The sequence below is a fragment of the Tursiops truncatus genome, chromosome 21 (genome assembly GCF_011762595.2).
Source record: "Tursiops truncatus isolate mTurTru1 chromosome 21, mTurTru1.mat.Y, whole genome shotgun sequence".
Taxonomy (NCBI): Eukaryota; Metazoa; Chordata; class Mammalia; order Artiodactyla; family Delphinidae; genus Tursiops; species Tursiops truncatus.
This window is the reverse complement of record NC_047054.1, coordinates 17,386,588-17,411,199: the sequence shown is the minus strand read 5'-3', so window position 1 is coordinate 17,411,199 and position 24,612 is coordinate 17,386,588. Positions and strand designations below refer to the sequence as shown.

Genomic DNA, 24,612 nt, shown 5'->3' with positions numbered 1-24,612 from the left:
TTTCAGATTAGCCAGTGTGGCTTAAAGAGTTTACTAAGTCGGGCTTCCCTGGTGGCGCAGTGGCTGGGAGTCCGCCTAACGATGCAGGGGACAGGGGTTCGTGCCCCGGTCCGGGAAGATCCCACATGCCGCGGGGCGGCTGGGCCTGTGAGCCATGGCCGCTGAGCCTTTGCGTCCGGAGCCTGTGCTCCGCAATGGGAGAGGCCACAACAGTGAGAGGCCCACGAACCAAAAAAAAAAAAAAGAGTTTACTAAGTCATCCATGGTTACTCGGCCAGCAAATAACAGCTGGAGTCCTGGCCACAACACATACGCCCCAAAGCTCACGCTCTTTCCTCTCTGCCTCAGTGCTTAGAGCATTAGATCTCAGTCTAGATCGGGCGACACCATCCAGCCACATTTTACATCCTCTTACAACAAAGAGAGAGCCAGGTACACACTCCTGATGCATTTCTTTCTTCCAAGTGACCATGAATTGATAACTAGTGGAGCCTGACAAAGAGACCTGTTGCTCTAGTAGAACACTTATTAAAAAATCTTACCGCTAGGTGGAGCTCTCCAGTTCACTTTAATGGGAAAGTAGGTTTTCTGTGTGGAAACCCATGCCACGTGCTAAATTTTGAGGGACAGTGACCAGATTTTCAGCCAGGTCTTATTGGCTGTCTCGTCTAATAGGTTAGTAATCTCAGGAAATTAATAATGGGGAAAGTCAGAAGATCGAGAACTGAAAAAAGATCAGCCTTTATAGCTTTTCATTAGCTCATAGCTGGTAGAACCTCATAGCATAAACTTGTAGGCCATGTTACAGGAAATACTCTTTGAAATGAAAAACTTAAATGTGACTATAAAGGGTTGAACTCTTCCATTTCTTCCAGGCTTACTTAGCCATCGCCACATAAAGTAATGAGGTGAGGAAGAAAGAATCAAATAAAAAGGACCCTGGGACTGAGAGTTACAACCTTACCTCTGAGCAGAGAAAAATACTTCGTGGGAAACTCGGAGCCAGGTGTGTTAGGGACCGTCCCCTTCTAGACCTTGGTGCACCCGAGAGCACCGGGCAGGGACGCCAGAGCAGGGAGTCGTCACACGAGCACAGCACCCACGGCTGTGGTGCCTCCCATGACACACTCGAAGTTCTCTGCTTTTACCTGTCCCTTCTACACCTAACAAAGGTTCTGAACAATCGGGCCTCACAACCTTCACACACAAGCACAGGTCACATATCTCTGGGGCCTCCTGACTTTACCACAGAACTTTCGCCATCATCACTGTTCCCAATTCTAGGGGAAACGATAGAAGTGGTTACCTCTTGGGGCCTGCTAAAAAGATTCCAATCTTTCTAGTTGAATCTTACAAACAGCCCTTCACTGTAGTATTGTCCAAACTGCTGAATGGGCAGCGGGCCTTTGTTCCTGTGCTCTGGACCTGCTCCCATCTGATCGGCTGTCAGGCTGAGGTTTGTATCTCTGTCAGACAACTTGCTGAGAAAACACCCACCAGGCCTGGCATGGGGTTTATTAAATTATTTTTGGTGAACTTGTGCTGAGTGGGCACAGACCGTATCACGAGGCAAGCACTTCCATGCCTCTGTAATTGTGCTTACTCCATGTCTCTTGAATAAAAAAATTAAGGAAAGTCACCCATAAGAAAGCAGGGGACCTATCAAATACCCACCGAGCTGCCTGAATTAATCTACAGTCCATTCGCTTATCCATTTTACGCAGTACTTATTTTAAACTACTGTACTGCTTCCCAAGAAAAAGCATAATGCACCTTATACTGGAAAGCACTTTACAGTTTGCAAGGAATCTTTGTGAACAAATCTGTGAGCTAGACAGCAATGATATATTGCTTACACTGTTTTACAAATACAGGAAATGAAGTTTGTTCATGTTTACTAAGAGACTAAGGCAAGAACCCAAACCCAGATCTTCAGACACTTAGGCCAGGGCACTTTCTACCCAAGCCACCACCTAGAGAGACTGTAAAGCAAAGTGGTTAAGAGTATGGTGTCTGGGACTTCCCTGGTGGCGCAGTGGTTAAGAATCCACCTGCCTATGCAGGGCACATGGATTCAAGCCCTGGCCCGGGAAGATCCCACATGCCACAGAGCAACTAAGCCCGTGCGCCACAACTACTGAGCCTGTGCTCTACGGCCCATGAGCCACAACTACTGAGCCCACATGCCACAACTACTGAAGCCCGTGCGCCTAGAGCCCGTGCTCCGCAACAAGAGAAGCCACTGCAATGAGAAGCCTGTGCACCGCAACAAAGAGTAGCCCCCGCTCGCCGCAACTAGAGAAAGCCCGCGCACAGCAACGAAGACCCAACGCAGCCAAAAAATAAATAAGTATATTAAAAAAATTAACAGTGTCCAGTACATAATAATCACCCATAAATGTTATATCATCATTACCATGTGGGTGGTTATCTGTGAGCCTAATAAAAGGACCACAAATCAACGAGGAGCATGGTAAAATGATGGAAAGTACTAGGCTCAATTCTTCCTTTGTTATATGATACCAAGAAGGGTATGTCTTTAAAAACTTTTTAATTAAAAATGTAATACACCAGACTTTGTAACTGGAGATAGGCGCTCCTACTGGTCTTGAAGAATAACCTGTCATGTTGTGAACAGCTTATGTGGAGGTCCAACATGGCAGAGAACTCTAGGACCTAAGGGTGACCGCCAGCTGACAGCGCTCAGGGCCCTCTGTTGAATGCAACCAATAACCTGAATCAGCCTGGAAGCAGATTCTGCCCCATCCAGGTGTCCAGATGAGGACACAGTCCGGCTAGCACCTTGACTGCAGCCTTGTAAGATCCTAGGCAGAGGGATCCTGGCTTCCCATTGACACATGAGAAATGCCCAGACTCGTGACCCTCAGAAACTGTGACCTGCTAAGTGTGTATTGTTTATGTTCCATGTAACGTACCAACCATAGACAATTTTGTAAATAAAGAAGGAAAAAGAAAAAATTCACCCATCGTCCTCTCATTCTAATCCAATTATCATTCTGGAAATTCTTCATAAATATGGTTTACTGTATAGTGAATCAGAGTATGTATACAATTTTACAACCTGAATTTTTCACTTAGATTATACACGTTCTCCCATGTTAGTAATATATTTTTCACATTTATCATTTTTAATGGATGCAAAATTTTGTATCAAAAGGTAGAGTGTTTAGTCAGTCAACTATTGTTGAACATTCCTGAGGCTTCCAAAATTCTATTATTATAAATAAAACACTTCTATCAAAACAGGCATTATATGTCTTTTTTTTAAACCATATTTTGGATTAGTCCCTAAGGGGAATTAATCTGGTAAAAATATGTATCTCAGAACAAAATATATTAGGTACCTCTTGCCAATTTCAATGATACTAAAAATATTTAAAGTACTAGTTTTACCATATTCTTTTCAGTATTGAATATTTTAATGTATTTGAATTTAAATATTTAAATTTAATCTTATTTAAATTAAAAAAATTTTTAAGTGAAAAATGGTACTTTGAGGTTTTAACTACCAGAGCAAGTTTAAATGTTTTTCTGTTTGTTTCAACTTATTTTTCTTTAAAGAATTAGATTGAGTTGCCTAACTTCACTGAGACACTTTCTTCATCTATAAAGTGCAGATAATATTACGTACAGCACACTATTGCTGTGAAATCAAATACAGGCAGACCTCATTTTACTGTACTTCACAGATACTGTGTGTTTTATAGGTTAAAGGTCTGTGGCAACCCTGCATCGAGCAAGTCTATCGGCACCATTTTCCCAACAACATTTGCTCACTTCATACCTCTGTACCACATTTTGGTAATTCTCGAAATATTTCAAACCCTCCACCAGTGAAAAGAATACAACTCTCTGAAAGCTCAGATGATGGTTACATCTTTTAAGCAATCAAATATTTTTAAATTAAGGTACGTACAGTGCTTTTTTAGACATAATGCTGTTGCACACTGAATAGACTACAGGATGGGGTAAACATAGCTTTCACATGCACCGGGAAACCAAAAAATCCGTGCGACTCACTTTATAGCCATATTCATTTTACTGAGGTGGTCTGGAACCGAACCTGCGATATCTTCAAGGTCTGCCCATTCGTGAATCATTTAAGTAAAAATACTGAGGAAGTCTGGCACGTAGCAGGTGCTCTGTTTTTAGTGAAATGCACAAGTCAATGAATAAGGGGTCAGTTATACAGAACTACACTGTGGCCAACAATATTAATCTAAGATTCATGTAGAATCCAGGCGCGCCAAAACTAGTGGTGGGGAGAAAGGTCAATTTTCTGGGCAACATACAAAAGGTGGAGCAGGTTGACTGAAAAACAGGAAGGTGTCACTGCCATCATGTCTTTCCCATAAACACCCGCCTACCTTGAAAACAGGTATTTATTTACGAAGAGGCACGGCAGTGCGGCTCAATCTCAAAGCCCGGATGTGAGGTAATTCCATGTGCCCCTCTCTCCCTCCCTCTCACTGATTTCCTCCCCCCAAATCAAGGATGCCCTGGGAGGCTTTTATTTCCACATCTGATAACAATTTCCTCAGCCACGGAAAGAGCCTTTTCCAGGTTCTTCTACCGCCTGTTTCAACAACAACAAAAGAAAGAAAATATAGGGCATCCTTTTATTATTTGAGGGAAAAACCATTATTGACATGATCAAGAGGAAAGGCTCTGTGGAAAGCACTTAATAAATCACACAATTGCTACATAACTGAAAGACTTCATTATTATCTCGCTGGGAGGTGTGAATACCACAAAATAGTTTGGTTAGAACTTAGAAACCAAAGTTAACATGCAATCAATCAGCCCCATAAAAGGACCTACACCGGATGTGAACTTGGTCCTAGATTTCAGTTTCTGATGAAATACCCTGCAGCTGTTGCTCACAGACAGGGCTATTTCGGGCCAGAATGCGAACAATTTTTCATTTCTGTTATTCAGAATCTCTCCTGATAATATCAATATCCCTGATAAGAGGAATTTTGAAAAAAAAATAATAATCATGAAGGGAATGCATTATTCCACTTCCTACCAAGTGACCAGCGGTACAAACCTTCCGATCTCTTTGATGCCAAGACAGCTGTTTGAAGGATAAAAGCCTCAAAAGGTGGGTCTGATTGCATCAGTTCATCAGCTGAGCTTCCACGAGCAGTTTATAATTTACTTGGCAAAAACAGATAGTCAAACATTGGTCAAGTCCCCTGAAAGGCATCCAGAAAGTTGTCCTTGCTTATTGCACTGTCACAGGGCTGAAAAAGTGATGCAGAAGAACCACAATCCCTTATGAAACACAGGCTGCCCTCCCTCTGGAACGCGGTCCATTTGCTGGTCCTTCAGAAATAGCGAGTCAGACCAAAGGTATGAGGGCAGGAGACATGGTTCCTAATAAGAAACCAAGTAAATGCTAATTTTAAAACAAAAGCCAAATCGCCATGTTCCAAGCACTCCTGGGAGCCACCTTCTGCACAGAAGAAAATACATATTCTCAAAAGTCAGCTTATGAAATTACTAAATGAAAACTATAAAGCATGCAAATGTTTTAATGATTCTGATATCGAACACTCTTCACACTAAAACTAGACTACCCGTTCAGTTACAGTACCAAGCTAGTCCAGTTTTTCAATGTCTAAAAAGCACAGCTTATAGCAGGGAGAGCCACACCACCCATGATAATCTCCCAAAGTTTACGAAGTTCAATGCCCCAGGCATCCTCCTGTCCGCTGAGACATGGCAAATTTCACGTGGAGGTAAGATGGAGATAGACAGCTCTGGGGGCCGTTATTTATTTATTTATTTATTTATTTATTTATTTATTTATTTATTTATTTATTTATTTATTTTTAAATGCAGGAAGAGGTTTCGTCTAACCATTCAAACCCTCAATTTTAAACTATTTGCAATCAGGGGCATCAAAGTGTGGACTCACAGACTGTCAGGGCTGGATGGGTCCACAGAAATTATGAGTCCAATCCTCTCCATTTACAGCAGGTAACAGAGCCCCAAAGAAGGTACATGACGTGTTCAAAGTCTCATAATGACTGAGATGACCCCGGGAATCCAGGAAGGAGAATGGCAATCAGGCTTGTCTGTGACACTCAAGTTCCTCCAGCCCCACCGCTAGCTTCTCACTACATCCTGCTCTGATTAAGCACTGGTTACTGAGAGCAAACGTGCATCCCGAGAAAAAGGGAATTCGGCACTTTGTCCCTCTTCACTACAGACCCCGCATTTCCGGTTCAGACCGGACTGCCCACTTCCCTGGCACACAGCGCCGCCTCCCCAGGGCTTCCTCCCAGAAGTGCGAGCCCAGCATTTACAGCCTCCCCTGGTCCAGAGGCACAAAGCCCTGGGTTATGCATCCTCTTTCTCTTCCGTTCCCACAAGAGGGAGAAGTGGTGGAGATAACAACAGACTCCTCCTTGGGCCTTGGCAATCGCAAGAGCATAAGCAGTAAACGAGGCTGGTTTTGCTTGGAATATGTGATTTCTGGTAATTAGATTACGGCTGGTGTGGCCACATGAATAATTCCTCTACGTTGCATAACCCAGCTTTACGACTTGCTCTCCCTGTGAGTACAGAAGCCTGGGTGTACGCGTCTCGTGGTGCTCGCTGGGTGGGGTGGGTGGAGGGAGCGCGCTGCAGCAGTGCTGCTGATGGAAGGGAGAACCAGGACCCCCCAGCATCCTTCTAATGGCCATTCAGCCGCTCGGATTCAGTTTATGGGCCTCATGTCCACACGTGAACAGCTGGCGGTTTCGACGTAGGACTGCTTTATCTCCCAATGGTCTTGAATATGGGTCGAACTACTATTATGAGAGAGAAAGAAAAAATATCCCCGTGCACTTCTATCTTAGGTGTTAGCTACCACCGGAGAGAGCCCAGCAGCTAATACCACGTGACAAAACCACTCCACGATGACACCAAAAAAGAAGAGAAAAGCTGTTACATGTTTAAAGAGTCCCTGCATTTTGATATTCTTCCCAACTGATCCCACCCTTGCAAACAACATCGAAGTAAAGCACAGTTTTCATATCAACAGACCATCTTATTCCGTCTTGGCATTAAAACATTTAACTGCATTTTTTAAATGCTGTGCATAAGGAAATGGTTTACCTTCCAGCATTTTTTGCAGACTGTTCCTCATGACATGGATGTTCTCTATCCCGATAAACTGAAACTTGATATTGGAATAATTGTCTTCGTTCTCATAGCCTTTCCCTGCAGCACGATTTGCCATCGCATTAAGCTGCAGTGGGCAGCAAAACAGAACAGTCACCAGTGATATTCATGAAACAATCACAACACTTCACGGCTAATATCCATAAGAACATTCAACATGATGTGCAGAAACATGCTTTAAATCCCGGGAACACCGCGCTGGGCTAGGTAGCTACAGACACTCGTGCTGAGCTTACGTTCAACAACATCAGTTTGTCGATGTGGCAACATTTTCTGAGCTGGAAGCATCCTAGAGATAAGCCCTTTTGGAGACGTTCCCTGCCAAATCCAATGTGGGATTCTGTACAGAGCCAAGTCGCCCCAATTTAATACCAAACATGACAGCCTTAGGTTGGCAGAAGAATATCTGCAGATACAGTTGGCAACATAAAGCTCTGTAAGTTAAAGTATTATATCTTCCAGTATTCGAATGCCAACAAACACATCAACGTATAGGAATAGTTACGTCATTCTAATTTGCCTACAAGAATCCCTCAGGTACCCAGTTCAACTTTGAGCAGGAAACGTTGAACAAAACAGAGAGAGGGCAAGACATGTCCTCTGGCCACCCTATTTAAATCTCCAGAGAGGATTTTTTTCTATCACATTCATTGTCATAATTTCATCTATAAAAAGTCACAGTTCCTAGTGCAAACTGGGTTAAATGGTGATGAACTTTGAAGAAGAAATTTATGATATGCAAACTTCTGCCTTATTCCTGTGTAACTAAAATCAAGAAGGGGACAAGTCCTGCCTTAGCTGAGAAATACACAGATTTCTAGAATGAATGTATTATTGTGAATACTCCATTCTTGCTGTTCAGCTAAGCGGGCCATCACATCCTAGACATCAATATTCACTGACCATTCTCTTCCTCTGCCCACAAAGGGCAGGCGGGCTAGCCCAGGCAGAGAACTCACTACCAAAAATATATCCGTTTTTAGGACCACGATGCAGCACTCGGGGGATATTCATACTTTTCAAAAATCTAAGTTTAAGAAGCCAAGTTAAAAGCACACGTATTTTTTGACCCAGATTTCCTATGTGTGAGAATCTGACACTATTAAAATACCAGCACATAAAGACAGACGTCCAAGGATGTTTACTGCAATCTTTTTTTTTTTTTAAATAACAGTTGAGTAAAAAAACCGGAAAACCTATGAATATCTCCATAGGGCCATGATTGGATGAATTATGGTATATTCATACCCTGGACTTCTAATAGGCTCAAGTAGAGACACAGAGATAGAGACAGACAGATATACAGATGTCTAGATATTGCGGGGAGAGGGAGGGAGGAGGGAAAGAAAAAAAAGAGGGGTGGGGAGGGAGGGGAGAAGAGAGGAGATACTGGGCCATGACATGTGAAGTGAAAAGAGTAAGCTCCAGAATAATATTCATACAATTATCCCATTTTTTGTAAAACAAGCCGACCTACTGACATGCATTTACATTTATGCATGCTGGGGTAAACAGAACAGAAATGAATGGAAGTCTACACCAATTTCGCAGCTGTTGCAGCAGACAGACAGAGGCGGCACGTGTGGGGAGCGGCTGCCAATACTACTCCAGACGCTCCTCCAGGCTTTGTTACAAACCAGATACAGTGGGTTTGTAATTTAAATAACAGAAAAAAAACATATGGCAGGCCCCTCACTTTCCTGCTCCGTGATTCAGCTCACGTGACATCAGCTGGGGTGCGCCCCACTACCCTGTTTCCCATTTACGAAAAGATCATCCCCTTTCTCCCAGGCATGCTATGAGAAGGAGAAAGGGTTTGGTCTCAATAAAGAAAAAAATATAAAAATAGTGTTATTTTTAAGACAACTGATGTTCATGCTTTAAATTTTAAAAGTATTTTAAGAGGAAAATTTTTCTAAAATTACCTATAGACATTGTTCTTTTGAAACATACTATTATAAAAATATCACTGGTTTGTATAATTATTTTCCAAAGTTGCTGGCTTATTCTTTACAAGCTTCATAAATAAAATGGTTAACAGGATACGTGCAAGTATCTTTATGTTACATGAACCTTATGTTTATTCTGTATCTTGAATAATTCAAGTTAAGCCTTCTCACCACATACCATACTCTTTTTAAACAGGGCAGTGAATAAAAACCAAAACACTATTATTACTTTAATCTATAATTAGGACCCTATGTTCACATTTTTTAGTAGTTGATGACCTATGACCTAGGAGAATTTATCGATGGTCTTCTTTAAAAGCAAAGGAGCCACACAAGATGGCCTCTTCAAAGTCAACGGTACTTCTCATAATGAACAGAAGGTGGCAATATTTAATCTACCATCCAAAGTGTACTTTCTCAAGGTTTCCACGTATTTCACAGGCCCTGTCAGGATAATGGGGCACTAGCTGACCCTTCAAAGCAGAAAATACAGTTTCATAATTAATAAAAAATTCAGAAGCTATCTTGGACCTATAGGTGTATTCATTCAGATGGAGTATCTCTTATATAAATAAAACACTAAGTCTAGTTAGGTGCCCTGTCCCTTAGGCTGAGAACTCCATTTCACAGGCAAAGAAAAAGCTGTTCATTTCGGCCCCTAAAAGTTCTCAAATAGTGGGAAAAAAAACAACCTCAAAAGGTCACATACTGTATGTTTTCAATTACAGAACGTGCTTGAAATGACAAGCTTATAGAGGTGGAGAACAGATTAGTGGTTATTTGTGGTGATGTAATTGTTCTCTATCTTGACTGTGGTACTGAATATACAAACATACGTATGTGATAAGACTTTATAGACTAAACACACACACACACATACACACACACACACGACTACAGTAAAACTGGGAAAAACGGAACAAGATTGGTGGATTTTATCAATGTCAATATCCTGGTTGCAATACTGTACACAGCTTTGCAAGATGCTACCACTGGGGGAAAGTGGGTAAAATGTACAAGGCATCCTTCTGTATTATTTCCTACAACTGCATGTGAATCTACAATTATCTCAACACAGAAAGTCTAATTAAAAAAAAAAATTCTCAAACAGATAAAACAACGGAGGTAACTGCATTCCAGTTTCAACCTATGCTTAAAGAACACAACGGACAACTGAAAGTGGTACTGGAAAAAGTGCCCTGTTTTCTAATCCAAGGTCACTCTGCTATTTGATCATCTCAGCATCTTTGGGTGCAAAAAAACTCATAAGTGAAACCAAAAAATTCACTCATTCTCAACAAACACTTAACGAACGCCTACTGTGTGCCAGGCACTGAATGGAATAAAAACGTGAATAAGAAGTCGTCCCAGCCACCACAAGCTTATCATCGAGTATGGAAGTGCGAGCACACAACACCAAATAACGACAGATCATACCCACCAGGACTGGGCAGGAGCTGAGAGCCTGGTGGAGGCGGTGGCAGTAGCTAGAATCTGGAACAGCCCCACGCGGCCTAGGGCCTCAGGGGTAACGTTTCATGATGGAAGGAGGATTTAAGATGGGCTTTAATAACCAGGGAGCATGGAGAGAAAGGGGGAGGGCATCCCAGATGAAGCGATGAGAGAGGGAAGAGGTAGGGTATCGGTGGCCACCGAAGAAGCAGGTGGGTATCAGCTGAGTCAACCAGTGCGAGCACAGCGGAAGGTTCAAGCCTGGCGGCAGCAGCAAGAAACGAGGCTAGAAATTATGAGGGTCCTCTACACACAAGCTCGATTAAGAAGTTCTAACTTTATCTGCGGCAGTAAAGAGCCGCTGAAGGCTTCTGAGCAGGATTAATTGAAACATTCGAGATTTAGTATCCACGACAGAGAAGATCCTCTGGAGTGAGGCAGAGGACGTGAGCCGCACAGGAAGGTGGCTGGTCTCATTTATGGCCAGGACCCTATGGGTCAAGCTGGCACAGAGCAGGCACTCGGTGAAGATTTACTGACGGGCTGACCGGCCAAATGAATGTGCTAATGGAGGGAGGCTGAGGTGAACAGGCCAAGAATGTTAAAAAAAAACAGAATCAGATTCTTTCCCCCGCAATCTTAAATCATCAATCAGACACATCAAAATCATGGAAAGTCAGTCGACCATAATCTGCATATCAAGTTAAAGGTCAGCTGGTCAGCATCTCAGCCACGGAGTCTAACATTTCAGCAGAGCACATTCTGTACCTGAATGCCAGGACCTGATCTGACGTGCCTGAAAAATGAGAATTGAAGTTGGTCTTGGCAGAAGGAGGCCTGGACCACGTTCTAGCCTGTGGTGTCAATTAATGGTCCTTTTCTCTCCCTGCATCTGTATCTGGTGAAATGAAGAATCTTAACTTGTGATATAAACATGAAAATAAGAGATGATTTTATTTCTTGCAACTACTGTCTACAACTGTGCTAATCAAAATCCTCCTTTCCTAACCCCGAAGGAAGAATTAATAACTTATAGGAAATCACCGTCCAGCTCAACTTAAAATCCCAACCCCATATATGATGCAAAATTTTCTCCTTCTCTTATTATAGGCTGTTTGGACTGGTGAGGGGTCTGCTCTGGTACTCTCCTTTTCCTCCTTCTTCTAGGCTCTATCTTTATATTGGGGAGGGGGATAAAAGAGGAGGTAAATATCTCTCTGTAAAGCTGGACGAGGCTGCTGTTCTCTCTCCATTGGTCGTCACTGCTTTTCCGGTTAACACTCGCTGACCAGCACTGCCCTCTCTGGCATTAAGTGTCCAAATCCTAGGGCAAGTCCGTGGGTTCCCGGGAGGAGGAGGTACACAGCTCGCTGACATGAGACCCACCTTGGCTTGAGCCTCTTCCGAGGCCCCCAGCTTCCCTCCCCAGCACGTACCCCACAGTCGGCCGCAGCTGGGAACCTCCAGTTGGGGGTGGGACCCGGGCCTTAGCAAGATGGCTCACGTACAAGTTTCTTTCTCAGTGTCCACTGGACCCACAGGTCCCCCCTCCATCCCTGTCCTGCCAAAGAGGGAGAGCAGGTGCCCCACTGCCACTAAACGCCGCGCAGCTCCCCTTCCCCTGCTCACTGCCGCAGTGGAACAGGTCGGCCACGCATCCCATGCCGAAGTGACCTCCTAGCTGCCCCTCTGTCACGCACCCCGATCTCTACAACAGATCCTCCCAGATCCCCCCCTCACAGGATTCAGTGAGTGGAAACCACCTAATTACTGATTCCAGAGACACAGGAAAACTTCCAACATGACCTCCTGTCTCACAGCTAAAGAATCGCTCACAAGGGAAATCAGAGGCCCTTTAACCACTAAGCTGTCTTTGGAGGAAGAGCCAGGACAAGGGGCCGGGCGTCAGCTGAGCCCCCGGCCGGCCTGCTCACCCCTTCCCTCCACTGCCCGGCACCCCTCCCAGGCCGCTGGCGTCAGAGCCTGGCTCACAGGCCTGCTCACACCTCTCGCCCCGGCCTGAGCGTGTACGAGCCTGTGGTTGGTCCTTCAGCTCTGAGTTTCCAGCCTCCCTGCAAATGTGCTCAGAAGGGGAACCCTGTGGAACCTGACAGTGGACCCAAGGCTCCCCTGGATATCGCTGTCAACAGACCGTGATCAAACAGAAGTAGCGTGGGCTCGGGCGTCAGATCAGCCTAGATTTGAACGGCTTGACCTTGGACACATGACTGAACCTCTCTCAGTCTGAGACCTTACCCATAAACAGAAAAGAACAGCTCCTAATTTGCAGGATTATAATAAGAACTGAATGGGAAAGTGCCTGGCATTTTTACAAGCTCAGCAAAGTCCTAGAACAAAGTAATGTTAAAGTCATGAGCGAGGCTGAGATAGAAGGAGTTCGGTATCACTTCAAAATCCAACAACTATGGCATCAACATGATCTCCTATCTTCTTAATGCACCAGATTCTAGCAGTAACATAGGACCTCGAGGGTATGTTTTTTCTTAACAGATACTCAGTTCATGCTGAGGCCCTCACTGCCTTTGCCTCCTGAGATTTTAACATCAACAAGCAATGCAGAAGCTTTCATCTGAACAGGCAGCATCCGGGGTGAGCCTTGCTCCAAGGACAAGAACGACTTCTAGCCTTTCTCCTTTTCAGTAAACCTGTGAGCAAACCTGGCCAGGGCCCATCTGTCTGTCTACCACCCACAGCAAACATGGACCGGGTCTCCCGGCTACCGAGGAATAAACATCAACGGACGTGATCTTTAAAAGAATGAGAGCCCTAAAGCAAACAGGTGAAGACTCCTGTGAAGGTGTGTGTGCCTGGGAAATAGGTAGAGGGCATGACTTGTATGAGACACCAATCTTCTTTAAGGGATTAGCATCCAACTTCTTATCGCCAAGAGCAAACGCACTCAGTGCTAAATATACCCTTCAAATCAAATCCTCTGGATTAATTTATGTTACATCTGGACTATGCCTGGCTCAACAGCTGCCACATTGCCCGGAAGGTCTGCATAGCGTAGTACACGCTTGGGTCGTCGGCCCTTAAAGCAGCAGGCGAACCTGTCTGCCTTTATTTAAATCTAGGAAAATGGGATCGGAGAAGGGCACGCCAATTCACTTTAAAGGCCCTGTCTTCCCGTCCTTTTCTTATCTTGTCTTCAGTACGTGTGTCTAGGACAGGCATTCATTCAGTTGTCTCTGACTGTTAGGAAATTCAGAGCAGCTCCACTGTCCCGACGCAAAAGGCACAATGACAGGAGGGAAACAGTCAATGCGAGAAGGATGAAGCAGAGAGAAAGCACAAATCGAAAGAGAGAGTAAAAGTCAGAGCCTGGCATCTTTTGAGTGAAAACCTTCAAGCAGAGAAGCTATTTCTTCCCCAGTCTGAAGCTCTTCCCTGCTGTGCTTTGAAAATCTGTCCAAAAGGAAGGGACTCCTTTACCTGTCATCTACTAGAATGTGATCCAGCTGCAACATGTTTTGTCCTTGACCTGCACGGCTGGTCTGCTGATCTGGCCTCTGAGAGTAACTCATCCTCACTGCCCACCCCTCCATGGCCATCCCACAGCTACCCTCCCGTTAGAGAGGAAGGGACTGTTCTGAGGGCAGTGATGTGAGTGATCTTACACTGGGCAGACATCAAACTTAGTGATCGAGACCATGAATCACAATATTTAATGAAATAGGGCTCAGAGAAGCAGCGAGATTGCCAGTCTGAGTGGCTACACACTGGATAGCATCCAGTTTCCATGATTTCTCTTATCGGCCACGAGTATAGACCCTATCTGTAATTACCCACTCCTAACATCAGTGTAGACTTTGAAGTGACTTGGGCTGTTGGTCATATTTCCTCCTTCCTGTTCTAATGTTTCTATGTCCTTATGTTTTTTTTTTTGATAGCTTCTTTGACATAGAATTCACATGCCATACAATCTATCCATGTAAAGTATACAGTTCAATGGTGTTTGGTATATTCACAGAACTGTGAATATACCATGTCACCACAATCTATTTTTAGAACATTTTCATCACCCCAGAAAGAAACCCTCTACCCATCAGGTGTCGCCTCCCATTCCCTCCCATTCCCCTAGCCCTAGGCAACCACCACCCTGCCTGATGTCTCTACGGATGTGTCATAGAGACACTTCATATAAATGGAATCATACAATATGTGATCCTCTGTGACTGACTCTTTCACTTAGCCTAACACTTTCAAGGTTCATCCACGTTGTAGCACCTATCAGTACTTCGTTCCTTTAGTCATAATAGCCAAAAACTATTCCAGGGAATGGATACACCATATTTTATTAATCCATTCTCAGTTGATGGAATTTGGTTGTTTCTACTTTGGGGCTATTATTAACAATGAATATTCACTTAGAAGTTTCTGTGTGGACATATGTTTTCATTTTTCTTAAATTAGGAGTGGAATTACTGGGTCACATGGTAACTTTTATGTGTACCATTTTGAAGTCCTTATGTTCTTTCAACCTTTTTATGATTAAAAATTCTTTCACACTGTAATTTATAAAATAAAGGTTTCTTAAAATCCTCCTCTCACCTCACAAGAAAAGCCACTGTTAACAGTTTACTATACATACCTTCAAACTTTTTTCCATGAAAAAGCTATAGAACAACGTATAATTTTCATAATTTAATTATTATTACATACATGGCATTACAGATTTTCTGTAGCTCACTCTTGTTGCTTCACGGTCTATCTTGGACACTGTTCCACCCACATGGAGAAAGAACACGCAGCTCTCTCTCACAGTCATAGGTCCAGGTCTATTTTCATAACTGGCAAGAAATTCCTATGCCAAATATGTTGAATAAAGGCCATTTCTCTGTGTCACCTCATGTTGTCCCACATATTCCATGCCCCTGTAGGTGATTTTGTTTCCATGTATTCAACGGCACATACCTCTGAGGACTCCATGTGTTGGCTGGTTTACAAAGAAATGGGTCTAAGGAGTGAAATTACAAATTATACTTGACCTGACCCTGACTAGTGTCAAGAACATATAAAGCTGAGTGGGTGGTAAGCATAAGATGAACTTGGTCTACCCGTTGATAACTAGATTATTTCCTGTTGGTTGTTCTATTCAATTATAAAATTAATATATGAATACCTGCATAATTATAAAATAATATTTTCAAACGAGGTAAGTAGAAAGTTCTCTACCTCCCTCCAGCCTCCCCCCTTCTCCATGCAATTTTAATAGTTTAGTGTTTATCCTTCCAGATCTTTTTCTATTTTAATTTAAATTTTTACCTACCTATAGTTTGTTTTTTTCCACAGACACAGTAGTATACACATTAATTTGTGACTTTTCTTCTTTTACTTAACATTGCATTTTGTAAATCTTTCCAAGTCATAGCTACAGAGCACTACAAGTGGAATTTGCAATAGAAGAGGTGAATATCTCACAAAAACGGAACTGTAGGAATTCCACAGTAAATTTCATACCGTCAGAGAAGAAACGGTCCTTTTATAAACAAACCAAAAAAATAATGTGGTACATTTAGGAGAGTAATCTCCAACACGAAACCACACTTTCATTGTGTGCACTATGTACCAAGCACAATGCAGAGCAGGGGAAATATCAAAAGTACCCGCCGACCTCAGGGGCCCCAGAGGCAGCTGAGCAGGGCAGCCACGCACGACTGTGCAAAGGGAGACAGCGCCTCTGCAGATGGGGCTCCCTGAGCGGGTGAGGGTGGTCAGGGAGCATGGCCTCATCTCCCATTCCATGATTCAGAGCGGCAAAGACACACACCAGCGTGGTGACACCTACTTTAGGCCGAGTGTCCACGACGTAAATGAAGTCGCTTCCCGGACTGGCCTTCCTGATGGCCTGGAGCATCTGCTCGTCCTCCAGGCACCGGGCACTGAAGCCAGACAGGGGCTGGCTGCTCCGGCAGATGGAGACCTGGGGGGAAGCAACGCGGCAGCATCAGGCAGCAGTGCGACGGCACCTCCCCGGAACCCTCAAGACCACCCTCACAAGGCCCCCCAGTTCACTGACGCCCACCAGTAGCTCGTAAAAGTATCAATGCCTTCTAGAAACCGAGGTTGCTTTCCTTCTAATTCAAGTCAAGAAACCACTATATGGGCAAGCAGTGCAAAAAGTTTCTCTGTGTAAGAAATTAGGAATGTGTAAGGATGTTTAGGTGGGACCCAAACTATGAAACGTAAAGCCAGTTAAATATCTTACGTTCCTCTTCACCACTACTGTTTCATCTTCCTGCCAAAGTAGAAATATACAGTAAGTAACTATTCTAGTAAAACTTATAAAAATTATAAAAGTGACTTCTTTAGTGTTTCCATCATTTACTAGCCCATTTAGAAACAACACAAATACCAAAAACCAATTCTAGGGCTTCCCTGGTGGCGCAGTGGTTGAGAGTCCGCCTGCCGGTGCAGGGGACGCGGGTTCGTGCCCCGGTCCAGGAGAATCCCACATGCCGCGGAGCGGCTAGGCCTGTGAACCATGGCCGCTGAGCCTGCGCGTCCGGAACCTGTGCTCCGCAACGGGAGAGGCCACAACAGTGAGAGGCCCGCGTACCGCAAAAAAAAAAAAAAACCAATTCTAATCCTAAATGGGGGAGTTTTCACAGTGATGAAGCCCAGGCTGCTGCTAGCTTCTAAGGACAGCAGGCATGGACCTGGGCTGACCAGGTAAGTTAGAAGCAAGGTCTTTCTGGGGAACTGATCTGCATTCTATTCTTCGATTTCTCTACTCTGCGATTCTAAGGGTACACTACACCACTGCCCTGGTGACGCAGTGGTTGAGAATCACCTGCCAATGCAGGGGACACGGGTTCAAGCCCTGGTCCAGCAAGGTCCCACATGCCGCGGAGCAGCTGGGCCCATGTGCCACAGCTACTGGGCCTGCGCTCTAGAGCTTGCAAGCCACAACTACTGAGCCCACATGCTACAACTACTGAAGCCTGCGCGCCTAGAGCCCACACTCTGCAACGAGAGAAGCCACCGCGATGAGAAGCCCGCGCACCACGACGAAGAGTAGCCCATGCTCACTGCAACTAGAGAAAGCCCACGCGCAGCAACAAAGAGCCAACGCAGCCAAAACTAAATGAATAAATAATATATACACAACAGCATAAACAATATACATAACAGCACAAACACTTCCCTGAGTTATTAATAGGTGAGTGTAGCCACAACCTCACAGCTGTAAAACTTACACTTTTGTGGCAAAATACATTTTATGGATTTAGATTTATAACATTTAAATTGAACTCAAATCACCAAATACAATCTAGGAATGACTCTTCTGAAGAACTGAGCCCAGGCGCCCCCTGTGTAAGAGGATGCAGGCAGCCCCCCGGCTCGGGGCAGGCTGAGCAGGGAAACCTCCCCTGAAAACAGCCGTGGCCCAGCCCGTTCAGGGAGCCTGCAGGCAGGGCTTCATCCTGGAAGCCACTCCAGCTCTGAGTCCAAGCACAGCCTGACTGTCCTTAAAGCCCATGCCAGCACTCCTTAGCCAGGGTTTGGTGAGCTTTGGCACTCCTCGCTGGGGAAGGCAGGGATGGTTCTTACTAACCATATGATCCTCCAGCAGAGAAGCTCCCGGCAGGACCGAGAACTGCAGACAAGTAACCGGGCAACCACCCGAGGGTTCCAGTACCTTCTGTGACAGAGAGGGGCAATTGCTGAGGCGCTCCAGGAACTCTGTGCCTGCAGCCAGAATTCAGGGGGCCGGTCCCTGCGGAGTGGGAAGCAAAGCAAAGGGGCAAGAGAGGGGCTCCAGGGCTGCTGAATTCTCAAGCTGTTGGCAGCAGAAGTCCAACCACAGAGTGGAGGAGAAAGGGCCCCGGGGGTCTGACCATGGACGGGAGGCCGGCCAGCATCAAGGCAAAGGGACGGCAGGGGCCAGAGGGGGCTTGGGGACAAAAGGCAAGCTGCAGTGGATGGACAGAGAGTAAAGCGCCGCAGATGCTCTCACTGCGCTCATCCAGGCTCCCGTCTCCTATGATGTGCAGAGGGGTCACGTCAGCCGCTCTGACTGGAGCAGAAAACAATTCTGAGCTGGCTTTGTCTGGGCTAAAGAAATACTAATTAAGGACCGCTACCATCAGGCAATTTCTTAGATCCTATCAGAAGAGCTAGATGGGGAAGAGACCATATCTCAACGGGGAGAATTTGTCCAAGGAAGCATACGGCGCACCTAAACTCACTCAACTAGTGCAGGTCCAACCATGAAATGAAGCCAATTAGTGACAACTATTACTACTTACCTTCAGGCTGAGAGCAGCTTTCAGTGAAGGGTTAAGTCAGAACAGAGTTACACTATGAAATGTAGTCGATAAATTAAACCAGATATATTAAACAGACTACATGTTAATACTTTGTAGTTACATTTTCTTAATAATCTATAGATAGGCTCCAAACAGAATTCGTCACTGACTCAGTGATTGCTGGCGTAGAGCTGTCCGCTTTGTAAAGAGCGGTGAGTAGTCTCTAAGTGCCCTGTCCACCCTATACACACCTCAGAGAGTCAAGACTGTTGAGAGAATTGCACCATTACCTGGCAGCATTTCTTACTGATGTCAGCCACCTGAGAGCAGAGATAAGACTCCTCAATGGTAAACTGTCATGAGAGCCTCATTTACAAAGGCTACTGATAATCTATAAAATAGCCAATAGTTTTTGAATGCTTACTATGTGGTAGGCACTATTAGAAGAACTCTGTGTATTTTAATTTAATCTTCCCAACTACCATATACGGTAAGATCTATTATTTGCTCCATTTTATAGATGAGACAACCACAGCACAGAGAGGTAAAGGAACTTGCCCAATGTCACAGAGCTAGGAGTTGAATCCAGGCAAAATATTTTCTGAACCAACATAATATAGCGCCCATGTGTGTAAATAAGTCAAGAAGCATGAGAGAGAATTAAGAGGCAGGATTCAAAAAGATCTGGCTTTTAATCCAAGGTGTGTTCTCACTTCCTATATAATCTTAGGTAATTTACCTATCATCTCTGAACCTTGGTTTTTCTCACCTTTAATACAGGGATAATAATAATACCAAAACTACAGAGTGTGATGAGGTATATAACACTCCTAGAACTATGCCTAACACAAAGTAAGTTTCAATAAACATTATTTATAAAAGAAGGGCAAGAAGGTCTATATTTTTCTTAAGGAAAATGGCCTCTTTGGAAATCTTTCAGACTTGGGCTTCCCAAAGATTTGTACTGTGATTTGGGGATACCATGCTATTAATGATTTAAAGCAGAACTGCTTTCTTAAAAGCAATTAAAATATTTAGTAAGAAAGAACCAAGGATACCGCGGCTTCCAAACACAAGTGACACTGACACATCTCTAACTGTGATCTGCGAAGCTGTTGAACCGTTTGATATCCAGAAGGATTCTGGATGGCTCTGTATAACTCATGTGTGGTTCAAGGCCTGAAATTAACGTTAAGTGCTGCCCTTAACAGCTGGTAAAATCAGCAGGGCCTCAAATGGTCAGCTGCAAGCTCCCCTCCATACCCTGCTTCCGTGGATAAAGTCCCCAGCTAAGCAACCCTTCTCCCAAAGGACCAGATGCAGCCCCTTCTCATCCCAGAGCAGTGCGTTTCGTCGTCCCCTGCCAGCCCATGGAATTACTCAAACCAGCCAATCGCGTGCTCCCCTGGGAACCAGGGGTCAACTCATCCTCCTGAGACTCCAAAGCCTGCCTCACACCATCTCTGCTGGTTCACTCTATTCCTGAGTGCAAACTTCCTACAGCCCTGCCTGCCATGCAGTGCCTTCTTCCCCTGGGCAGGGGGCATATGTAACTAATAAACCTCATTTGTCCAGTGTCAGATGCCATGTGTTCAGTCAGCCCAGTAAACCCTAGGGCAGGAATCCTGACCTCACCAACGGGTGAACAGGAAGTGATTACAACACCATGTATGCTAAAAGCCGGTCCAAAGGTAATGATGTACCATCAGCGGGGGGATTTATATCAAAGGAGTCTCAACGGGGCTTCCTGTTCACGACATGAGGTACATGTCAAGCTTTTTCTTAATCTAATCAGCAATTCCCACTACCCAACACCGGCCAACTCATCTCACCACCCACATCTTCAGTGCTCCTTGGGAACAAGGGGCTATGTGAGGGACAGAATTTAACTAGAAAATGTGATATTCTTATTCCCAAGCCTGAGTTCTACTGGGGCAGGAATACATACTCAAGTCTAAAAAGTCTAAAATCACAAAAAGGAAGAAAGAAAGGTCCGCAAACTTAGGTACTTTATAGCTGTTTACTTTTCACGGAAGATGCCTGGTTTATGTGTGGGTTTTTCTGAGCAACAGCATGAAATACTGCACTGATATTTCCTGTGTCTCCCACCGAACCACAGAAATCCACCTTCGCTAATGGTATCTCCCGCTATAAAAACCCCTGGTCACCTTGGAAGCATTTACATAATTAACCTGGATATGAAAACCTGAGCGTTGTTATAAAACCACAAATTTGATCGTATTCTACCTGCAGCAGAGATTTTAGGTCATGGGTGTGGGAGAGTGGGCATGCATGTACATGAAGTATTTCCCTGGGCAACCAGAAATGGTTTCTTAGCAATGCTTAGAAACCTTCTCTATCTTGTAAGAAGAGCTAAAACTTAAAGTACTGTTTGCTTTAAAATTTTAAGTACAGGAAATCAATTATTTTTAACCATAACTGATGGCTGTGTGAGTTCATTTCCGGGCTTGGAGATCAAGTAAAGAACAGAGCACGAGAGCGGGAATGGGGTGATGAGGGTCTGACGTCAAGAGGCAAAGAAGCTGGTCTCTGTGGCCTAACTGCTAAAAATTCTATCCTATCCTCAGACATTACATGCTTGCCCTTTATAATACTCACACTGACAAAAAAATTCCTTTTCTCAAGAAAATCAAAACAGAAGGAAAAGAAGTAGGATCAGGCCTAAGCTCACTTTCTAAATACCCGGTCCATCCCCACCTCTGACATAACCATCAAAGATTCTCCCTCCCTCTCCTCTCTTACTTCTTTATCAATGGATGCTACAAAACAAAAGTAAATGTTCCTGGCATCCTAAATTCAAATACAACATCATCAAATTCCACATCCCTTTTCATCCCATCATTTTTTTAAAAAAAAGAGATTCACATCTTCCTTTGCCTCTCACCATCAGGCCAGCTCTGTGTAGGCTGAGATATATTTGGAGTCAAATAATACAGGATATTAATGAAATACCTGCTTTCTTTAGGCCATTTCAGAGCAGTGAGTGTAACTGAAAATAAGACCATTAATATCCTTTCAATTAACGGACCTTACACGGCTGAGTGAATATCTCCCTTCAAAGTGGGGCACCACAGAAGGCTATATGCCTTACTCTGGCCAAGCTGGCACTGCTCAGTGTATTTCTGGAAGCCTCCTTTTAAGAGCGGACACAGATCCTGCCCCACGCCCTGCCTATAGGTGCATGCACGGCACACACTCACACACATCTGCTGCGATTGTTTATAGTTTGGGATTAAAGTCAAATGAGGCTATGTTATCTCACTTGAAAACCAAACGTTTTCGCCCGGCTGAAGTCGCATGACCTCTACAGCAGGTAACGAAGATCATTCTTGTCTCCCCAAATTTGTCTTCTCATCCTCCACAGAAATGGAATCACAGCTTTTAGCTGTGATTTCCACAGTTACCCACAGGACTGTCTTTTCCCACAGGCCCTGTGCAGTTCTGATCAACAGGATAGGAGCAGCGCTGTCCCATGGCAGTTTGGGGAGCCTCCCTCCGAAAGCAGCGAGGGCACCACTGCGCCCCCTTCCATCTGCTGCCGCGCGGAGGTCATGGCTGGAACTAAAGTCACCCCTCACGCCACGTGATGGGGGCCACCCCCAGGGCTGGCAGAGCAGAAAGGCACCGGGAGCTCGGGTTCCTGAGGGCTGAGTGGGGCAGAACCAGGACACCAGGCCCTGACTGCCTACCTGGGGAGTTTTATGGGAGAGAAAATAAAATTCTATCCTATTTAAGCCACGGTTACTTATGGTCTCTCTTCGTTGCAGACAAACCTAATTCTAGCTTTCACCAATATTATTTTAAAAACTGAAACTCGCTCTCCATAAAGAAAGATTCCTTATACTGAAGATACTGAAAAAACATATTTATGTTGCATTTAAAAAAAGAAGAGAAAGAACGTGCCATGGCTTTTAGGCTTTTGTAAAATAGGCTCTTCAGTACAGAGCCTCCCAAGGTGACCAGTTAGAAGCGAGGACGGCGCCCACTCAGATGATTATGGTTAGGTGTGTTGTGACTCTTTCCCATTTCTTTATTGTCAAAGAAGCACGGAAGGTCAACTTCTACAGGAGATAAGGGTTTAAGCACAGTCGTGTCGTGTCATGTCGTACCACACACACAGCAATATCCACATACTTTAAAAAGAATTCAAACCCACACACACGGCAGAATTCCCTGGAAAAGGCCTGTTTATGATAAAAGAAGAAAAGCAAAGCATGAAACAAAAGCATGCCTTGAGACTTACGTGGTTATCTTTATGGTAGTAAGAAAGGACAGGAAATCGCCGTCTGCTCCGGAATTTGGAACTCCCCACTATGATGTGTGCCGTGGCCGTTCTGGGAACGTACAGCTCAGTAGGGTAAGAGTCACAAACCTGTTGTGGAAAGCACAAGGGCATGTTTTAGGCAATCTAGTCATGCTTTACAAACTGCCACCAGAAACTCCATTTCACTGGGCTTACAGGTTGCATATTTAAGTGTTCTTAACCAGTTACAGAGCCGCTTCAGAGAAGTGGAGCGCTGGTTCTAAGAAATCACAGTGAAGCAAAGCAAGACACTTCATCATCCTGCCCTCAGGCGTTGCCCCTTCTCTCCAAGGGCTCTTGGTGGGAGGTAAGACAGTGACAAGCGAGCATTTCTTTCATCGAAAAGGGACAGACTGCAGTTCTGCATCCTGGCAACTGGGAAAACTTCAGCTGCCTGTTTAAGACCGCCTGACGCTGGGAGACAATGTCCTAAAATGCCAGCACCAGTGGTGACCTCCTCAGGGCACCTTCCCGTCCCTGGCACACCCTCTGTGCGCTCCTATCTGAGGTGACGGTCAAGCCAACACCCTCCCCAGACATCTTCCCAAAGCCCACCCGCTCTTCGGGGGCCGACCCAATTCCTCTCCCCTGCGCTTCCACCCCTCACCACACACTACGACAACTTTTTGTTTCTTACGTGACGATTTTAGAAGTGGTAAGAAATGTTTTACCCTCTCTGCGCATCCCTGGCAGTGATTTCCCCCAGTGGAAGCTCTGGCGCCTCGGAATGGTCCGGCAATTCTGTCAGATATCAGGGGTTTAAAACCTAGCTCCAGGGGCTTCCCTGGTGGCGCAGTGGTTGAGGGTCCGCCTGCCGATGCAGGGGACACGGGTTCGTGCCCCGGTCCGGGAGGATCCCACATGCCGCGCAGCGGCTGGGCCCGTGGGCCGTGGCCGCTGGGCCTGCGCGTCCGGAGCCTGTGCTCCGCAACGGGAGAGGCCGCAACAGTGAGAGGCCCGCGTACCGCAAAAAAAAAAAACAAACCTAGCTCCAACTTGCCAACTTCACGACCTTCAAGAAGTCAAACTACTGAGCACTTGCTAGTCTCTGAAACTGACACGGAACAGAAATGACATCCCCCGCGGCTGATACAAGGACACCAGTGACGAGGCTCTTCATCAACCATTAATCCTGACAGAAATGCGAATGGTGGCCACAGTAATAGTCGACTTCTTGCTCGACATATTTTGCTTTGATGGCAGCCAACCCATCCTTTTGCAACACGAGGACCGTTTAGATGGCAGTTCCTGAACTTTGTTTATTTCCTAGAAGTCAAGCACCTCCTTGGGCGCTTCAAGCAGGGTCCTCAAGCAGGCATAGCAGCAGGGGAAATGTGTGTCTGCACGTCCTCTAACCATCCCGCCCGTCCTTACCACTCACGGGACCGAAGGGAACGAGAACCCGTCACAAAGCGCA

The 24,612-nt window shown here is 45.0% G+C and overlaps 1 protein-coding gene across 2 annotated transcripts in view; it reads right to left on the bottom strand.

The window, feature by feature from the left end:
• MTMR7 (myotubularin related protein 7) overlaps nucleotides 1-24,612 on the bottom strand; it is a 112,330-nt gene that overhangs the window by 32,920 nt on the left and 54,798 nt on the right. For both annotated transcript variants that reach the window (XR_012329037.1, XM_073798743.1), the window contains exons 5-7: nucleotides 23,136-23,264; nucleotides 16,408-16,542; nucleotides 7,132-7,264 (exon numbers count right to left, since the gene is read on the bottom strand). Coding sequence is in view for 1 of the 2 variants with exons in the window: in XM_073798743.1 (XP_073654844.1) it covers nucleotides 7,132-7,264; nucleotides 16,408-16,542; nucleotides 23,136-23,264 (397 nt within the window). In the remaining variant the exon portion in view is untranslated. The remainder of the gene's footprint in view (nucleotides 1-7,131; nucleotides 7,265-16,407; nucleotides 16,543-23,135; nucleotides 23,265-24,612) is intronic.